Source organism: Micropterus dolomieu, linkage group LG09 (assembly GCF_021292245.1).
Source record: "Micropterus dolomieu isolate WLL.071019.BEF.003 ecotype Adirondacks linkage group LG09, ASM2129224v1, whole genome shotgun sequence".
In the NCBI taxonomy this organism is placed as follows: domain Eukaryota; kingdom Metazoa; phylum Chordata; class Actinopteri; order Centrarchiformes; family Centrarchidae; genus Micropterus; species Micropterus dolomieu.
The window spans coordinates 11,662,375-11,683,145 of NC_060158.1; the positions used below are offsets into that span (position 1 = coordinate 11,662,375).

Consider the following 20,771-nt stretch of genomic DNA (forward strand, 5'->3'; position numbering starts at 1 on the left):
GGCTAAGATAACCCTGATGTCATTTTTTCAGACTTTGGACAGCTCTCCCCAGAGCCATAGAAGACATGATACAACAGTTTTCACAGGTTGAGCATTAACTCCTTGTGACAAGTTAACTGAACATCACGTGTCAAAATCAGTGGAATAGTTTTTTTCTTAAATAAAACCTTGAAGGACAAGTGTATGTTACACAGGCTGTTTAGTCCTTTAAGACAAAGTTGTGATGTTGAGGAATGTAAATAAGATTGTCTTGACTTGCCTACAGGACAGAATGAATGACTCATAATTAATATCTATTTCAGACCTATCTCCTCAGTCTTAAGTGAAGCTGGAGGTCAGTGTATGATTTCAACTGTCAACATTTAACCTCATATAATACTACACAAGGACGACTAAGTCCTCGGCTGACATTACTGTCTTTCAGAAGCTGTGTCAAGCTCAGTTACCTTTGTTTAATTTGAAAGGGGGCTAAAGAATGCTCCAAATTTAGGCTAAATCTTGGCAAAGAAAAACTGGTACGGCCATTTTAAAAAGGGATCCTTTGATCTCTCACCCCAAGATGAATGAATGAAAATAGGTTCTATGGCACCCAATAGTCTCCCCTTTACAGTTATGCCTTCTTTTTGCTAATCCCATGTATGTTTGGGCAAAAAACACCCAGTTTTTTTTTTTTTTTTTTTTTACATACAGTATAAATCTGTCACGTTATTTTGGCCTATTCTAAAAATGGTGTATTTGAATATTTCTGCATCCTGGGGTCTTTAAACAGTATTGGGATTTAGTACATTGTTAATGACTGGAAAGCTGAGTTTCTTGTGTATTCCATGAGCCCAAATGTATTCATGTGCGATGATGTTAGTCCCAATGGTATCCAACCCATTGTAAGGAGACCATTTTTTAAAACTTGACCTCACTGTTAGTTATTGTGACTTGCAGGATAACCGCCACCTCATGAAAACTTAAAACCACAAACTAGAGCCCTGGGGTGTTCAGAGAATGTATGGCTTTCTTATGAATATTGACAATAAGGATGTTTCCAGAACAGAAGTGCTTGCCATCCAGTCCAATTACAGAAACTTACAGATGTCAAAAGAATTTGATTTTAATTTTTCTATCGTGTTCCTCAGGATCTTGGTGTCTTAATGTGATCTTTTTGAGGTGTTTTTGACCAGTTTAATACATTTTATAGAGGTCAAAAGCGTTTACATTTGCACCAAGTCTGTAACACCACAAAAACTGCTGCAACAACATATGAGACATAACTGAGTATGGGAAGTGGCATTAAATTATTACACTTACTTCTATGCCTTTACACACTGTAAACTTTCAAAATGTAAAGAGGCGCCTAACTGAAACACAATGTTTATTACAGATTTATGACTAGAAAAATTTGCCACAGTGAGCTGCATCTCTAATGAATCTTCACGTTCCCACTTTTTAAGTTATTCATACCTATACGTGTGGCTTAATACTGTTGACCTGCTATCCCCCTGAAGACCCACAAAAGAGGAACAAAAAGACAAAAAGTGTCTATGTTATGGAGGAGTGGAGTGGAGTGGAAGAGGTTTAGCAGTTTGTCTGTCACAGCTCTCTACGCTGCTTGCGTAAACTCATGTAGGGAGTGGCAGAGTTTGCATGCATGGCGCAAGCGGGGAGTCTCCCGGACATAGCGGAACAGAAAGCCTGACTAAGTCAGATGGAGCTTTGAACAAGTTTCCGCAACGCCAAACTAGTTATAGCTAACTCGTGCTAATGCCTATTACAAAAAGGGCCACATTATTTGGGATCACCCGTGTAATTAGAAAAGCCGGGGAAACTGTGCTTGGCGAAATCTCCAGTTTACATTGAAAAAACTTCCTTACGCATTCATAATTTGAGCCATTAGCGATATAACTGGCCGTTTATCATTTGGAAACAGCATATGTATTCCTCCAAAGGCAGCCGCTACGCTTTGTTGGTTAGGCGACAATTCTTTCATGACCTTTCCTTATCGCGGTACTGCTAAACAAATATCACCGACATCAGGACAAGCAAAGGCCTGTTAGCAGAGCTAAACTTTGATGTGCGAGTTCCCTTAACGTCTTCCAACGGCTGAAACCGAGAGGGTTCCGGTTACAGCGTGTCAGCAAAGTTTGATAAGTTAGTTTACATTATCACCCGCTTAAAACTTTACATACTCTTCTACATAGGTCTTAAAATAGCAGCCCAATGCGTGTGCCTGAGCAGAAATCTATTATTTGAGGCTCTGAATGATCCCCGCACCAAGGCTTTTACAGTCTTTAACGTTAAACGTTAACGAATGTATCGTCTATCGTGTAACGGTGCAGCCAACTTACCTCTCTTCACCGTGTACAGGCAGGTAACTTAATGCAGTCTTAAAATGTAACGTTATGCCGGCTCTGCTGCTGCTCTTCCTCTGTTCCTGTTGTAGCCAAAGGGGTATTCATGTAGTTCTCGCCATCAGACACTCAAACTTGTTGATCGTTCAATGAGCTCCAATCTGCTTTTTTTCTTTTCTCTAAACACAGGTTCGCCACATTTCAGGAGAAAAAAAACTGTGTCGCACTTTCTCTCCAAAACTCCACCTTAAGATCGTGTCCAAATTGGACAAATATATGTTTAATTTTATACTGTCTGTCTGATTAAAGTAATCTAAATGGGCCTCGGCTTGTTGCCGTTTGACCGGCCAGTTCAATTGGTCAAATATAGTGGATATTATGGTACTATGTTGAAAGAAGACCGGGGGGAGGGGGCGGGAGCATCTATTTAAAGTGACGTGAGCCTCTGCATGTATGAGGGGTGGTTAGTGCTACAAGATGGAGGCTGACGAGGAAAAACATTTCCTGTGTTCAGGAGCTTGTAAGTTGTATTGTGAATTGGAACGAAACGTAAACTACAAAGAAGACGTGTTGTTTTTTTATTGCTCAGAGTGTTTAAATAACACGGTCACAGCTGTTTGTACTAAAATATTGCTTTGCGGTCGGAAACAAATTTTTCAGATCATTCTGACACCACATGACACAGCGTCATTTGCTGCAGCAGTCACATTCAAGATCAACGTGGCTAACTATACCTCAACTCAGAGGAGCAAACTGATCATGTCATTACAAGAAATACCTTTAGGAAGTCAGGTGACATAGAATCTGTTTGAAACAGAAGGCAGTTGCCTCGCTACAATAATAGACAGGTGCCTCAGAAGGAATTACTTTCGACTGAAGGCATTTTCTAAGAACATTGGTTTTAAACAGCCTTTTAGAGCAGCACTGTGTGATGTCAGCACTTGCTTCTCTTCTGGCTGTCTGTCACTAGCCTTAGCATCAGCTAGCTAGCTATTGAAAAGGCAAATGGCTAACAGAAGGCTCAGAAATCATACCAAAACAAACTTAGTTGGTTACAGTCACAGGCTAATTAGATAGTTCAGTGTTTAGTTCTCACTGACTTTTCAAAAATCAAAGCAAAAAGACGCACTAAAAACTTTCAAAACACTGTATTTGGAGACAAATTCGGCCTGGTTGTCCATCAACTTGTCAATTTTTCGTGAGCTACCGCAGGCGCACATTTATGGGTAATAGGCAGCTTAGAATCAGCGTCAATGCTGCCTTTAAAACTGACCATTCAGGGGCAGTTTGAGGGCATCTTACGAAACAGGAAAGGATTTTTCGATCCATTTCGAACAGCACTTGATGCCTTAGACAGCATTTCTACCCATTTCAAAGACAGCCATAGTATAAGGAGTCCATCGAGGGAGCAGGTTCAGTGGATGAATGGCTCAGCCTCATGCCTTCCATCTGGTAGATTGGAGTTCAGTTCCTGTGTGACCCTGAAAATTAATTTAACGCAAACTTTTTTCTACACCTAAACAGTCTTTCAAACACATCGTTCACGTTGTGAAACATTTGCAGGACACACACAAGCACTTTATGTCATTAGTAGTGGAAAGTAACAGAGTAAATTTACTGAAGTACTGCAGTTTTGATGTACTTATACCATTACTTACTATTTTAAGTCACTTTATAGTTCTACTCCACTACCATTCAGAGGGAAATATTGTTGTTTGTATTCATTTGATAGCTTTAGTTCCTTTGCAGATTCAGATTATTATTAAAAAATATAAGTAAACAAATAAAATATATCTTATTATGGATTAAGCTTCCCAGCAGTAAAAAAGTAGTTGAAATTAGCTCCATTTTACCAGCTGCAACGGTAATGATACACATGAATGCATAACTAACAATAATCCAGCGATAACATATTGCATAATAAGTAATACTATTTTTTGCACTATAAGTATATTTTGATGCTGTTTCACATCTTGACCAGGACATCCTTGTAAAAGAGATTAAAAATCTCAATGGATTTCTTTCCTGGTAAAATAAAGGTAAAATAAATAAATGATGCAAAAACTTTTGTAGTTTTACTTAAGTAAAATCTTGAATGCAGGATTTTTACACTGTGGCATTGCTACTTTTACTTAAGTACTTCTTCCACCACTGCCTAATGAGTACTTTTACTTTTGTTACTTTTAAGTACTTGCTGTTGAACGAATCACTGAACATGCAGCGTCCCCTCGCAGTGAAAGAATCTGAGAAAGTCTCAGGCTCAGCCAACCATTTTTTCACATTTCAGGTTTCACTACACATCGTCAGCTGTGGAAGGTGGTAAGATTTTAAAACAATTCAAACATAACCTTGCTCATCTTAAATGTATTCAAAATCTAATTACAGACGTTGTTTATACACTATATGATACAATCCCATGTCTCATATTGTGTCAACTTGGTCTCAGGCAACACACACTAATCTAATTCTATAAATCTTCATAGCTGTCCTCTTTTCAAAACAGCCATTTTCACATTGTCTTTGACATTAGCACCCAGGAGACAGAGTGAAATATCAAGTCCTTCTCTGAAGACCAAGTTTGTATTCATGAGCATCTTTTGCACACGTGCAGCACTGTGCACAGTAACGTTAAATGTTAGCCTATTTGTATAATATCAATCTAGATAATGAAATAGGATTGACGTTCAGGACCAATGTTGAATCGCTGAAGCTAAATGTAAGCAACCTTAATCAGTTGTGTATTTGCTGTCTTGAACACATCCGATGAATACATTATCACTCACTCAGTGACTGTATTCCTGCACGTTCCCCTCACAACTGACTGAAAGCTAAACTGACTGGAATGAAAGGATTGTTTCAGGAATTGATTCTGTTCAGTTTGTTCACCCAAAAGAATTGTGTATTTAACAAATCGTTCACTAATAACAACACTGTTCCAATACTAGATTCTCAAGCTACAGTTTTCTGAAGCTACAGTTTTTCTCATCAAATTGCCGCAGTGTTGTTAACAGAATAATATCCATTTGTGTTCCTCATTCTATGTCCATGTGGCATTAATCACCCCGCATACACCTAAGCATGCCAAAGATGGTGGAAGCATGTTCGGACTCATCAGACCGAACCCAAAATGCAAACTGCAGACACATCCAAGTTGAGGTTGCACACACCTCAGCCTTTTCCATCCTTTTCATACATGAGCTGGATATTTATATATACATGGGGTTTCATCAATAAATCATGGTGGGAGCTTGCTGAAGTGGGATTATTACTGACTTAACGTAATTATGTGCAGTAAAAAGGGGTAGTAGCGATAGACTTGTAAATATAGTCCACTTACCAATGACAAGTTATTCAAGCAACCACAATAAAAACACCAAAAATATTTCAATAATTTATGTAAGTGGTAAGTTCTGTCCACAGGTTCAAATACCACCCAGACAGGAGGCAAGCTGTTTTCCACTTTCTTCAATACTTCTTCAGGCCTATAGAGAGCAGCAAACTCCCCTGCATATTTCATTTATCAAACACCCAAATCTGAGGCAACAAAACAAGTGTTTTGAATTGCATTTGATTTGCCTCTAAGGAAAGAAGCCCTTCTTTGGTAAATCACATGATGTGAAGCAGACAGTTAAGCAGACACACATTAACTTTTTTTTCTAAATTGTACTTTATTTTCTTTTAAAGACATATGTTTTAAAACAGCGATTGTAGAGAATAAATAAAGAAACATGTTTTTTTACTTCCATAGGTACATTTATGTAATTAAAAACTCTATAATAAGTGTGTTCATTGTCTTGAAGACCACAGGAATCCTTTTTTTTCTTCTTCTTAAATTAAAAAAGAAATTGTCACATCTCCACCCTCATCAAATTGATTACCAAATAAATTAAACGTAAAAAATCAAGATAGAAAAATTCCCAGCCCTTCCTTCCGCTTTGTTAATTTGAAAAGTAGTGGCAGCAGAGAATCTTAACTTGTGAAGTTTTAAGTCCTTTAACTCCATCTTTAAACCAAGGTATGTACAGTGAGAGGAAATCCATTTCTCTTTCAGTTTCATTACCCCATGTTTTTAATTTACCTATAAATAATAAAACTAACTCTACATTACAATATTACCAATGGTAATTATACAGAATAGTATTTTCTTTTGCCTCCGACTGTGCAGACTGGCTTTCTGTTAACGCCATAGACCACAAATCACACTATACAGTAACCCTGTTCAATAGAATAACATCAGTGATATGCTTTTTCTTAACATGTAGATCTTGTTGCCGTCAATAGAGTATGTACACAATATAAATGAATGCAGCTGCGGAATGATAGGAAACCTGGAGCACTTCTGATATTGCGGATGCTGATTCTGTTGATGTATGTGTTGCTGATATTACTGCTGTTATTGTTTTTGAAAGCGCATACACGTGATACTGCTTTTTGTGAAGTGTAGCTCCTGTGCTATACGGTTGGTCAAACAACCAAAAAAGGCTGGGACATCCCCAAGTGGTTTTCTTGATTGAACTCTTAGGTTTTCCTGGAGGTAAAGAAGGAGAGAAAGAAAGAGAGAGAGAGATACAGAAAAAAAGAGCACAGAGCATTTTAAACCAAATCACAGCAATTAAACACATACATTTAAGACTGAGGAAGTGGAGTGGTGTCTGCAATACACACTGCTTGCACTGATGCCTCAGGGGAGTCTCAGTAATCAACTAGTGTCCATGCAACTCAAATAGTGACAGTCATACTGCTGCAAGTGTATGCACGTTCTTAGAAAATAGTTTATCTCTTTTTGCAGGCAAATTAATTCAGAACATGCACAGTAGGAATTCTGGTGGGGATAAACTCTCCATTTTTTTAGAAAACAGTTGGAGATTGTTTTACATTTATTCCAATGATATTCAGAACCATGTAATTCACCCAACTGTATTTCCTCAAGGAGGGAAGATTTGAGATTCAGCATTAAAAATCATTGTGATGTGGTTGCTGCGAACAGGGCATCTGCAGGTACCAGAAAAATCTATTTATGACTTTTTATAAATGTATTATGTTTTAATGCCAAATTTAAGACCAATTGTGTATCAGAGCAGTAAATGTGAACCTTATGTCTTTATATTTGTATATATAGACTATATTAAAAAAAAACTTAACAAGCAGTCATTACAAATATTTCTGTAAATTAAAATTCTGATTTGATACCAAAAAGATATAAAATATGTCAGGGTGAAATTAAAGCTGGAGTAGGCAATTTATTTCATAAGCAAATACCCCAGATACCCTGTGCATAAGACACATTATGTGTTTTTTATTATTATAAATGTTACATGGCCATTTTTGGATATGTTAGAATTTGAATACTATGAGTAAATTTTTGGTTATTAGTATTGTGTTTTTTGTAGCCCAGAATTCCTACAGAGGAATGCAGTTCCTCAGCCAGCAGCACGTGTCACAGGAACCAAACAGCTTTACCCAAAACCTTCTAGAGTAAGGTTAGTGTCTCAGTTGGTACACACACACACACACACACACACACACACACACACACACATTTTTTTTCACATCTAGTCAATACAAAACACTCACACGACTATAAATGCACGCACCTTCTGGTTGTCTCACACTCAGGCCTCACTCTCACGCAGTCATTCATAAACAAATACTATGTTGTCAACCATTTACAGGGGCACCACGGTTCAGCACATTTTCAGTCTCACAAAAACCAAACAAAGTTCAGGCACAAAGTCACTTGGAATTGAGTTACAACCAAACAAAAACCCCGCACTCACCGAAACTACCACACCAACCAACCAACTAAACAGAGGGAATGTGTAAGAATGATAATCATGACAGACAACAAAAAAACTAATCAAAAACCTAAAAAGTCTAAAAGGAAAAAATCCTAATATATCCATTTTTGATGGACAACAGGCTAATTTAGCTCTTAGCATCGAAGCTTTTAGAGGACTTAAAAAAAACAGCATGTCATGATAATCAATTACTTACAGATGCTGAGGTAAAGTGACAGATATTGATCAGTGTTTGCAAGGATTAAAAACCAGGACAAAATAATAAGAGGAAACTCACAACGCACCAAACACAGTTCATGGTCGCCACAGTAACCCGCCATGCAGTTGAGCATGGTGAATCAAGGCAACGGCCCAAAAAATAAAAATTGCTAATGGCAACCATCACAGGCAATATCGCCACAGCAACCAACACAGCCCAATTAACTTACAACGCAGTGAGAAGGAGGGGGGGGAGGTTTTAGTGGTTGCTAGGCAACCGTAGCCATAGCGACGCACGTCTCCACGATATATGTACGGACGGGACGGTCTTGAGAGTGATGTGATGTTTTGTTCAGGAAAAATGGCATGTGGCACAGCACAAAAACAATAAATGAAAAGTAAAACAAAAAATTAATGACGAACAGCACCCTGTGACAGAACACTGGTTAGACAGAACATTTGAGCAGAGTAAAAATCTACTTCTCTACAACTGTCCCTGCATAAAAAGAAGAAGACCCTTTAACACAATGTATTTCAAACTGATGGTGTTTTCAGAGTGCTGCCACCTCATTAAAGTTAATCTACTGTAGGTTTATTGACTTCTTCAGTTCCACATGAAAGACAGTCATTTACTAAGTACTGAGCCCCCAATTACATCCACTCTGTCTCTTTAATTTCGAGACACATTCCCAGCTGTCTATCAATCCCTCCCCAAGCCATCCTCCTCTCCTTAAATATGTCACTTAACAATAACTCACCTCCTTCAGTAAGGCCTGTTGGCATCCTTGGGCCTCTTCAGCTGTACCTTCAGTCTCTTCATGCCGATCTGGAAGCCATTCATGGCCTGGATGGCAGTCTGGGCGCTGGAAGGGTTGTCAAAACTCACAAAGCCTGAGGAGGAAGTGACAGAAAAAAAGAATCAAACACAAACATTCATGGAGCGGCAATGGTGACATAAATGTTGGGGGGGAAAGCGGTAAAAGTGACTAAAGCTTAAATTACTTGTGTGCTGAAAACCGTGAGGCGACATTAACCATCACAGTGACTCACCAAAGCATTTACTCTGGTTGGTGGCGCGGTCAACAAAGACCTTTGCCGAGATTACGTTTCCGAAAGGCAGGAACATCTGCAGTATCTCAGAGTCGGTGAACTCCTGTGGCAGGTGGTAGATGAAGATGTTACAGCCCTCAGGACCTGTACATAAATAGAGGAGAGCCACAACGACACAGATGTGACTTGACATGACAACTTGGGCTATCAGTGAAAACTGCAGTGTTGAGGAAACAAATTGCTAAAGTAAGTGCGAGTAACACGATGTGCAACAATTATAACACATTTTATTTGTAGAGCCCTTTTCTGAGGGGTGGTTTACTTGGCAAGTCAGTTAAGTAAATAGCAAAACTAAAAAACTAAAAGAATACATGTGCAGAACAGTAAAATAGAGCAGTACATAAAACCAAATTTGTTTTTTAAAGGAATAGATTGACTCTTTTCTTGCAGAGAATTAGATTGATACCACTCTCATGTTTGTACAGTAAATATGAATCTACAGCCAGCAGTTGGTTAGATTAACTTTGCATACAACCTGGAAACTGGGGGAAACAACTAGCCTAGCTCTGTCCTAAAGTAATCAAATCTGCCTACCTTCTTAGATGGCCAAACCAGTGAGGTTTTCTGAAGTATAGATAACTTCACAATACTTTAGATTTTTTGCTGACTTTATCTTAACTGTGATAAATTATATAATCAAGCAAGTTCAAAAAGTCTGCTAATACATTTTCATATCATACAGAAATGAATAGAAATCAACAGATACCAAGAATGGCAGCAAAACTACAGTCAACTTTTTAAAACAGAGCAGCACTGTTTGCAAAATGGTTCTCTGTGATGTAAAGTATCTGTGACATGTGGTAAATCAGCTAAAACATGAAAAACCATTGGAATGTATTTCCACATCTGTGCAAAGCTCTTTGAGTTTACCTTCTCGTTGCTGCAGCTGTTGCGGTTGCTGCGGCTGCTGAGCCACGAGCGTGGGCTGGTGGGGGAATGGCTGTCCCACCAGGCTGTAGGCAGCAGGGTAGGTGGCTGATGGAGAGGAGGAGCAGGTGAGCAGAGAGCAGCAGTGAGGCAGGCAGAGACCGCAAACTAATCACTTTTTCCTCAAAACAACATCTGACGGAGCTACATTCCCACCTACAGATTTGCTAAAACTGGGTGATGTTTTGCATATAGTTTGTGATGCATGACTCATTCTATGGCACCTCAGGTTATTTACATTTTGTAATATATGTGCATGTTTTGACTTTGGATATAAATTTCTACTTTACACATGCAGTGTTGGGTGGTCGGAGAGTACAAAGATAGCTGCTGTTTTGCATTCTAGTTTCAAAGATTCAAAGGTTATTTCTAGGAACTAAAACAAAAAAAATTGAGGTCCACTAGTCAAATTATATGTGAAATGTATCAAAATTTGTGAGAATAATTGTTTCTATGTACATGTGAAATCAAATTAAACTTGATAAATTATCAGTAGCATCGGTACATACTGATGCATTTCTATAAATAAATGGCAATTTATGTCACATCGTATGCCGTTATATAAATAATAATACTGAGACTGCGAGGCTCACCTGTATAGTGCTGCATGCCTGCATAAGCTTGTTGCAGGGGGTCCAGGACAGGACTCTGAGCTGTGGCAGAGTAAACACATTGTCACCAACAGCTCTATGCACACACACAAAACAAAATCTTAAATGCTATTTGGGGTACATCAGCACGCTCCAAGTAACATTTTGTGCTTTAGTTTTCATTTCATTTCCTCTTTATTAAACCTTTGCTGTTGCACATCAAAACAGGAAGCCTGTGAATCCGTGGAAGAACATTGTATGACAGAAATCCACAGTTACTCTTTACTTTCTAGCGAAGCTGCTGTGGAGGATGTTATGGCTATACCTTGATAAGCATGAACCCCGTTGGTGTACAGGGCTTCGGTTGCTGATTGGCCATTGGGTGGAGCTGGCACAGAGGCGTAGCTGATTGGTGGAGGCAGGGCAGGAACAGGTGTGGCTGCCATGGAGGGTGGTGTGCTGGTACCTACAGACATTTTTTAAGCATACCTATTTATTAAGAAATTCAATCAACAGCATAATAGAGGCAAAGAAGAGAGAATTACACATTGGTACTAAAACGACTAGTACATTTATACATTTTAATTATTTGATTGTTATTTTTGATTATTGATTTTGTCATTTATCAAATACCAAGAGTAGGAATCCACAGCCAGGCTAGCGGCTCCGAGAGGCTGTTTTTGGAACAGCAGAGCTTTTTAACATCAGCATGCTAATATACTCACAGTAACAATGCTAACATGCCAAAGTTCAAAGGTACCCTGTGGAGTTTCTGATCTCTAGTAGCCCTATGTGCATGCACATTCTTGCCAGTGGTTTCACACTATCCTACTGATCTATATGTGGCGGTATGACACGATGCTATGCTTATATATTAAAATTTAAATTAAAAGCCTAGTCCCAATTAGACACATGCCTCTTTTACTGGCCTAGTGTGGCTACAAGTTTTTGACAAATAAACGCAGGTCTCACGCAGGTTTTTATAGAAGTTCTCTGTATGTATTAAGCCTCCTAAAGGCCACCGGGTAACCTGCTTGAGCTAGGTCTAAGCTGCTTTGATCGCACATACAAATATATATGTTAAAGTTTTTTTTTTCAGTATGGAGTAAGTATTATTCTTTCAGATTTACCAGCATGGTAAACAAAAGAGACGAAAGGCGACCATTAAGTCTGAATATGTGTCCATTCTTTGATTATTTCTTTTCCTTTAGTCTGTAAGGATCCACCGATCAAAAGAATCAAAACTTTTTTTCATAAAAAATTTATCCAAGTTGAAATAACTATGGTAACATTTGGCTTTCATCCCTTCTAAGGTAGCCTCTCTCTCTCTCTCTCTCTGTGCATGATGTTGGCCTAGTTGCGCTGTCTCTCTGAGCTAGATCAAATGAATGATTCATTATTGATATGTTATTTAATAGCCTCATTTTTATTAAGTAAGTAATAAAGTCATATTCATACTGACTGAAATAAACAATTTGATAGTAGCCTATTTCCCATCTTTGCTGAGCAAGAGTTTTGGGCGTAAGGAAAGACATGTCCCATATAAACTCTTGTCCCAAATACAGGCAGGGTCAGTTTACTGATTGAAGCAAATAGAAGCCCAACTCTTCAACAACCACATTTAAGAAATCTTTATGAAAAATGTATTTTTTTTATTTTAATAAAATGAATATTGACTGATATATGTTATGCAAATTTCAACTCTCTTATATCTATCTTGGTATCACCAGAATCAATCTGGCTATAGACTATCCAAGTACTTGCAGGTACTAATAACTCACTCACCATTTTACTGTCTTTTCCATCTCAAATGTAAAAGATAACACGGCAAACATCATGACAGACTGAAGAAGAAAAAAACTACAAAATAGATGTTTGTTATTTTGTCCTCTTAGGTCCACCTCTCCTTGTCTATCTGTCTCATATTTCAAGCAGAAATCTAATCAAGGCCAGCCGGGGCCAGACATCCCTGCCTCTCATTACCTGAGGAGGGGGTGATGGATGCGATCGGCGTGGCAATGATGCTGCTGGGGTTGAGGGCAGCGAGCTGCTGCATCTGAACCGCCGCCACCGTGGCAACAGGAGATAGGTAGGCCGACTGCGCCACCAGGGCCTGCTGCTGCATCAACTGGAGGACAGAGAGAAAGAGACGTTGTGATTGAGAGGAGAGGAGAGAGGAAGTCAGGAGATTCTGTGTTTAGAGTATGGAGTATGCTTAGAGGGATCTGTCTGTGGTTTTGTGTGTAGAGTGCAGGTTGTATGTGTTTTCTGAGTGTAATCTACGGCTTGTAAAGTAGGAAATTACCAGAAAACCTTTAAAAAATAACGGGATCCAGTCATAAAAATCGACCATGTTTAATAATTGCAATGGCTCCAGTCTGAACCTCAATGAGTCGATATATATTATAAGGCCACATTGCTGCAAGCTGCAAAATAACACAGACTGACCAGCTGTCCTTGGTTACCCGCTCTGTTTTTGCAGACCAGTCCGGGCGCTTCATGATCTTCATAATCAATATTGTGGCCAAATCAGGGTAATAACTGGTCTTAACATCATGCAGTGTGCTCTGTGTCTGGGCTGTAAAGGTGTAGTCATAATTATTGCTTTTGAGTAGTTTTAATTGTACCTGCACTTTCTGAAAAGTATCCTTTCAGTAGGCAATTTAATTTTGGGTTTTAGTTTAACTTTTTACTGAAGTATAGAACATCGCTACAAATCAACACATTCATTATGACTGAAAACACTGTCAGGCCTCCTTAAGCAGCACAAATTGAACAACTGTAAATGAGCCAAATCAGAAACCATTTGCAGTAAATGGTCAATTAGCAATGACGAGAGCAGTAATGTGGCTTTACTCTACATTGTAAACTGCAATTTTTCCATTTCAAATCATCTAGTATGACATTATAACTCTTCTATTAGATCATGTCAAGGTTTGCTTACCAAAAACTTAATTTTGTGTCTTTGCTTTATATTTTGAGTCAAATATTTTTCACTTTTGGTCACATCAGCTTTTACTGCAGCACTTAAGGAAAACATCAGTTAATTCACAGCTTCCCAACTATTTTTGCACCTCAGACTGTTTTTCTGTTGACAATCTTATTGTGGATCAACTACCAATTGGTTGAAGGTAGAGTTTGTGTTTCTTAAGATATGTGTCTTTGTGTGTGTGGGTTTTTCCTCACAGCCTGCGTGTAGGCGTTGTAAGCCCCAAGGTGCAGGGTCATGGGACTGATGACTCCCAGCTGAGAGGCAACCTGCTGCATTCGCCGGAGCCCTCGCTCCTTCTCCGAATCGGCAAACTTCACCACCAGGCTGGACGAGGCACCCTGCGGAGGAAATGGGGGGAGAAAATTTTTAATTCATAACTGCATCATTCTGACACTTTTTCGTCATCAGAAAGAATATGACCTCCGTGAGGTTAAAACAGGTAATAATGCACTGGCCGTTCTGGTGATCTAAGGGTCTGAGACGCTGACCATGTAATCACAAGGTCATCGTGGTTCAAGACCAGGGATCTATAATGTCTGCTATCAAATAATGGCAAGAACATTTAAAAACACACAAAACAAAACAAAACAAAAAATATATATAAATATAAATATAATGTAAAAAGTTGTAGGCGATTTTAGCTTTAAAAAGTTTACAATATGTTAGTTACTAGACTAGAAAAAAAAATGTAATAGAAATTAAAACATATGTATACATTTAAATATCTGTTTTTCACATGAAGTTAGTTGTTCTTTGTTGACCTGCACCAAACCAATCAGTTTCAGCAGAAAAAAAGATATTTCACAAAAACGTCTTCAATTGTGTGTGTGTGTGTGTGTGTGTGTGTGTGTCTGTCTGTGTCTGTCTGTGTGTGTGTGTCTGTGTGTGTGTATGAGTGTGTGTGTGTGTGTGTGTCTGTGTGTGTGTGTGTGTGTGTGTGTGTGTGTGTGTGTGTGTCTGTCTGTGTCTGTCTGTGTCTGTCTGTGTGTGTGTGTCTGTGTGTGTGTATGTGTGTGTGTGTGTGTGTGTCTGTGTGTGTGTGTGTATGTGTGTGTGTGTGTGTGTGTGTGTGTGTCTGTCTGTGTGTCTGTGGAGGAGGGGGACAGAAAAGAGAAGTGTTGACTATTAGCTGAGTCACCGTGTTGAGTGTCTCAATGACTGGATTTGGGAGCATCTAAATGCGTGCATATTAGAGTATGTGTGTGTGACCATGTGTTTCTGTGTGTGGGTTCGTGTTTGTGTGTGTGTGTGTAGGCGGGGACTCACTGGTAAAGTACGACTCCCATGCAGTGCGTTTATGGCGGCCTGGGCCTCTGCGTTGCTCTGGTACTTTACAAATGCACACCCTACATGAAATGACACACCATTAAATGTGACTTCACAAAGACACACAGACTCACACACACACACAGAATACAGAAGCTACTTCCCTTTAAAAATACATTAGGAGCCTTTTTAAATCTAGTGCTTCATCAGTTACAGTGGCATCATTAAACATGGTCCAAAAGACATTCATTGCTTCATCAATCACAGTCTGTAAACCACAAAACGCATCATTAGCCATGACCCATAAAACCTTTTGCACCATTAGTCATGCCTCATGCAACAAACGCAGAAAAATCTAGCATCTGTGTTTGAACTGTCGCCGGACTTTGATTTACATGGCAAATATCATTAGCATTGTTGTTAGTGACAACAGTAATTTACATTCACATGCTGGCAATGTGCTGGAGGCTAAATTCTCTGGGCTGGCTAAAAATACAAACAGTTAAACAAAGTCAATCTCACGTTTACTGTCAACACCAGGCCTTTGTTTGCAATACGTTCATACTTATATACTATAAAAAGCTAAAGGAAACTAAGGGTTAAGTGTGTTTTGGAAATAGCGGCGGGTAAAGCTTAGCAAAATCATCTTAGTGCCGACCATTTTATTCACTGGGACACGTGTGATTATTTAGTGATGAGGAATTTAGGTAGTCTAATCACCCTGGGTAATTTAAATCAGATGATCTGTTAAATCTTATTGGATCCATTGGAGTATAGGACATTTTAAATGTGTGTATAAATGCATGAATGGCAAGCTACCAGACTATTTACAGGTGTTTGAGTGTACTGCAGTATGCAGCATATAACATTAAGCATAGCCAAAATTCATAGATGAGGCTTTTTTGGATCTAAATCCTTTAAATTTGTGGGACTAAAATTTGGATGATGTGAGATGCTCAGAGTCTATTTCAGTTTTTAAACACAGGTGTTTTCATTCAAAGAACTGGGGAGAAGAGAGATGGTTAAATGTACATAGTATTTTGGTAAAAATTGTATCTCTGTGTCAACTTTCACATACGTCTGTAATGTAACAGAGACAGCAGTCTTTAGGCCAGGACCACCGTAAGTTTTATCCTGTGTCAACAATGCTTTTGTGTTATATGCTATTTATAATGTTTTATTTTGTATATTGTTTATCCAATGTTCCACATTGGACGTGACATTACCTTTGCTGGTGCCATCGGGCCCACGGAGCACCGTGCACTCCTCTATGCTGCCGAACGGCTCGAACATCTTTCTCACATCAGTGTCCGTCTGCTGTTTTCCCAGCATACCCACAAACAACTTCCTGTCTTCTAAGGGGAAGGAGATCGCCAAGATGGGAGAAAGACAACAGGATAATGCGTGGAGAATGTGAGTGAGTTTACAGAGGGAAAAAGCAGGAGTAAATGTTTCATGGGGCAGGTGACACAGGCAGTGAAAAGGGAGGGAAAAGGGAGAAGTGCCATGTCACCATACATGCATGAGTAACAAAGAACAACAGTGTAATAAGAAGCTACAAAACGAGGTTGGACATCAGCCTGCAATGCTTCAGAGGGCCACCAGAGTGCAGTAACATGAACATCACAACAAACAAACAGCATCTGGCGGTGACTCAAATGTTTGTCACCCTCTGTGCTGTCAGAGAAGCTGCTCCGTCTGTCCCTGTCTGCAAAGGATCAGACCAGTGTTTCTGCATGTTTTAGCCCATCCATTACAAATCACATGCACCTTGCATTCCTGCAGACTATTCTCCAAAGCATACCAAAGATTTATCGATTTTAACCTAGATTTTTCCTAACATTCAGGATGCCATTTATTTCCCATCCATTTTAATATGGTATAAAAAAATCAAATGTCAAGCGACTTCAGTCAATCACAGTGAACATGTCATTATCTTTATTGTTTTGCTCCATTAATGCAATTGCTACATGACATTGCGGTTGAAAATGTGGTTTGATTAGAAAAAGACAAACAGACAAATCAAACAATGAATGAAAGGCCTATTAATAAAAAAGAATAAAGGCATGATGCTTTAAGTCTTTGGAAACAACGTCAAGTGCGCAAATGTTGAGAAGTGGGTGAAAATGAACCGATTAGGTGACTGACTGATTAGATGTCAGGGAAGAAGGATCTTCAGTGGCATTTGTAAAAACTGCTGTGCCAATCCAGCAGTGTAGCACACTTGTGGTATTTGAAGCATGCAGCGCCAAGGCTGTGCACAGTGTGTGATATACAGGTGTCGTTTGACAGCAACACAACATCCATTTTAACAGGTGATCAAATTTAATACTGAAACTTGTTTACGTGCTTTTGTTAAAACAAAAGTCTCCTGGTGGCATGATAAAATCCTGCATATTTTCTATGCAAAATGTTATTGTTGTTGCAGTTGATTGTTTCTAGAAATGTCCGTAATCTTACCCTGATATTTTCTTGATTCTGGTGGTGTCATTTTGAGATTTTGTCAGATTCTTAAGAACTGTAGCTCTTTCACTTTCACTTGTTGCAAGAAAAACAAGTGTTTCGTGTGGATGCAAGATGACTTGTTAAGATGGACATTTTGGGTCGTGTACACAGTGAAGGCGTTGTTTAAACAGGTGCCGTGTTACTGGGTGGGGACAGGTGTCTCTTACCCCCTCTGCTCTCGCTGTCCGCCGGCTTCACTTGGATTGGACGGTTCATCTGGAAAGACAGAGGCCAAGGGGCACGTCAGTTTAAATAAAGGACAGGGGTGGTGATCATTAACACAGGATACTTAAACGACTGCCTGTCTACCCTGCCACTTAAAAATGTGGCCACTAGTGTCTTGGAAACTGCAAAAGATTCATATTGTTCATATGCACTGGAGCCATGTAACCCATCTAGAAATGCTATTAATGCTGTAATATGATGTAATAGTGACATATAAGTGAATGTATGGATGTTTTGTGAATTTGGCCTGCGCTCCAGCCTCCTATGTCACCCTCCAATTTCTCCCCTTTCCGTTTTAATGCCAACTCTACTCCAGCAGACCACGGCTGACACCGATATGTGTGATATTACATTCACAGTGTCATACAGTCTCTCTCTGTCTCTCTCCCCGCCTCCTCTCTCAGAATCTGCTCTAATCCTGCCGTCTATCGTTCCTTCTCCCCCTATCACACAAAACCAGGAAAAGCACACACCCACGCAGGATTGGGGAAGTGATAAGATTAAGCACACTCGCCGGCTAATCTGGATTACAGGAGCACGCAGCATCAGAATAGCAAGAGATTCTGAGCCTGACAGAGAGACACAGACGGAGGTATACAGGGTTAGAAAGGAAGGAATAATATCTGAAAAAAACAAACAAAGATTTAAAGAATGACATAGAGAAAGGAGAGCACACACAACACAGAAAGGATTAGGTGACCTTTTCATAATTCAGTAAAAGACATGCTGCTGAAATGCCCTTTTTTCCCCTTTTCTTCTCCACAATCTTCCCCACTATTAAACAAAACCCCTATATGAAATAGTGCACACATCAGTGCCTCTGCGCCTCGTCTTTCAAATGTATAGGACACGAGAACGGTGAAAGGAGGTATTGAATGAAATAAAGAAAAGAAGGAACAAGAGAGGGCAAACGGAGAAGGGTGGGATTGAGAGGGACTGAGTGGAAGGAAAGGAGCATATGGAGGAAAGATGGAGGTGGGGGATATATGTGTGTGTGTGTGTGTGTGTGTGTGTGTGTGTGTGTGTGTGTGAGAAAGGGTGGAGGAGGAGGAGGAGGACGGAGGGTGATATCGGTTAGTAGTCGAGGTGAGAGCAACAGATTGACACTCTGTTAACTGTGGCTTAATGAAGGTCTTAATTATGGAGCTGGTGACATTTCAACCAGTCACTGATCCTGTGTCACTGATTGATCAGCTGTGATCGGTCACCTGGAGACACTATTGATCTGTGCCGCGGTCGCGCTCCGCTGCCACCATACCAAAACCACCAGCTGAAATATCATCAACACCTGCTGCAGAGGGCCCCTGTGTCTCCTCATTGAGACCGTCCAATTGATTGCACCAATTAACAGAATGACAGAGGAGATGGAGGGGCAAGGTCTCAAAACCATCTACAGCAGTCAGTGAATAGTAATTTCTGTTTAAATTATAGTTAGGGTTTTGTCCTTACATGAAATACCTTTAAAATGTTTCTGTTGCTGTGAAGATAACATTGTCCTGACTGATGCTAAAATTCATCTACTCGTTGTGTTATAAGGTGCTTTGGTTGAAAGCGCTCAACTGATATCACTTATGTTATTATGAAAGGGTCCATCATAGTCTTTTATTCACTGTTTACCACTAAACAAATCACTTGTGCTCCTGAAGTAGAGTGCAACAATATGCAATATTATTTACTACTGTGCACTACTATATTTACTCTATACCTTACATTTGCCTGTACATTATTTTGCTGTCCATTTACATTAATCTCTCTCTTGTCTCTCTTTGTCACATTTACATATAAAATTATAATGCTAACAGCTTTTTGATCCACTTAATTTGAAGGTGTGTTTCTTATTTGAGGAAAAGAAAAAATCTTTTTAAAGGTAGAGCTGAAAGTATTTTTGAAAATAAAAAATGTGTGTACACGGAGGCAAACAAGGCAGCTTTAAACTGTTGTTGGGGAGCTGATGGCTAAAGATATATCATTACTGATCAGATATGGCAATTGGGACAGTTTTCTTTTAACCACACCAAAAATATATGTTTAGATGTGGTCATATAGATCATGGGATGTGACATCCAGTATAACCATGATTATTTCACATGCACCAATTTCTGTAAGGGGGGTGGGCACCCAGTTTTCATCTAATGTGTGTACTGTAAAGTGCACCTCTGTTCGCTAAAGGTGTCCTTGGGTTGGTTATGGCTCTTTGTACATGATATACACTGAGAGCAATATACATAGACAAATACCAACCATCTACAATAGAGCCAGACTCGGTTAATTTTCTAATGGTATGATCAAATATAATGCCAAGTGAAATACGTTGACTAATTTTAATTTTAAGAGTTGTGGTAAAGAATCAAAGCTGATGCTACAACCCCATGAGAATAGTTTAATGTGACATATTTGATCGATAACATGAATGACGCCTGTAAAAATCCCATGGCCCGTATTTCAGTGCAGGAAGACAAACAGCAAAGGCCATCGTGGCGGTGATAAGGAGAAGAAGCACAGCAGATGGCTCAGGAGATTGGAATTAGAATATACAAGAGGGAGAAACAGTGAGAAGTGGAGGCCATCAAGGCTGTGCCACTTCATATCAGCACGGCAACCGGCGCCGCTGCTCTGACGAAGACAGCGCTTTCGCATGACCATCGTCATAGCAACCCCCAGTGATGAGAACCCCACATCAGGTAAACAAGGTTGCCCTGAACGACGCGCGGAAGAGGCGGGTGAAAAACAAATGAGGAGGACAAAGGGTGCTTCTAGGTTGAGAGATAGCTGGGATTATGTGTGTGTGTGTGTGTGGGGGGGGGGGGGGGGGGGGGGGAGG

General features: G+C 39.6%; 1 protein-coding gene and 1 long non-coding RNA gene across 4 annotated transcripts in view; one reads left to right on the plus strand and one right to left on the minus strand.

The window, feature by feature from the left end:
• Positions 1-6,053: 6,053 nt before the first annotated feature.
• celf3a (cugbp, Elav-like family member 3a) overlaps positions 6,054-20,771 on the minus strand; it is a 56,449-nt gene continuing 41,731 nt past the window's right edge. For 2 of the 3 annotated variants that reach the window (XM_046057774.1, XM_046057776.1), the window contains 11 exons: positions 17,893-17,941; positions 16,447-16,575; positions 15,221-15,300; positions 14,149-14,292; positions 12,946-13,090; positions 11,288-11,428; positions 10,966-11,025; positions 10,316-10,420; positions 9,386-9,529; positions 9,094-9,226; positions 6,054-6,867 (listed from right to left, as the gene is read on the minus strand). In XM_046057774.1, coding sequence (XP_045913730.1) covers positions 9,099-9,226; positions 9,386-9,529; positions 10,316-10,420; positions 10,966-11,025; positions 11,288-11,428; positions 12,946-13,090; positions 14,149-14,292; positions 15,221-15,300; positions 16,447-16,575; positions 17,893-17,941 — 1,125 coding nt within the window. In that variant the 3' untranslated portion in view covers positions 6,054-6,867; positions 9,094-9,098. The remainder of the gene's footprint in view (positions 6,868-9,093; positions 9,227-9,385; positions 9,530-10,315; positions 10,421-10,965; positions 11,026-11,287; positions 11,429-12,945; positions 13,091-14,148; positions 14,293-15,220; positions 15,301-16,446; positions 16,576-17,892; positions 17,942-20,771) is intronic. The other variant, XM_046057775.1, reaches the window with a different exon arrangement.
• Positions 7,728-15,280, plus strand: LOC123976000. The gene is made up of 5 exons (XR_006826209.1): positions 7,728-7,819; positions 10,332-10,440; positions 12,898-13,051; positions 14,151-14,393; positions 15,209-15,280. It is a non-coding gene; the product is annotated as an uncharacterized LOC123976000 (long non-coding RNA).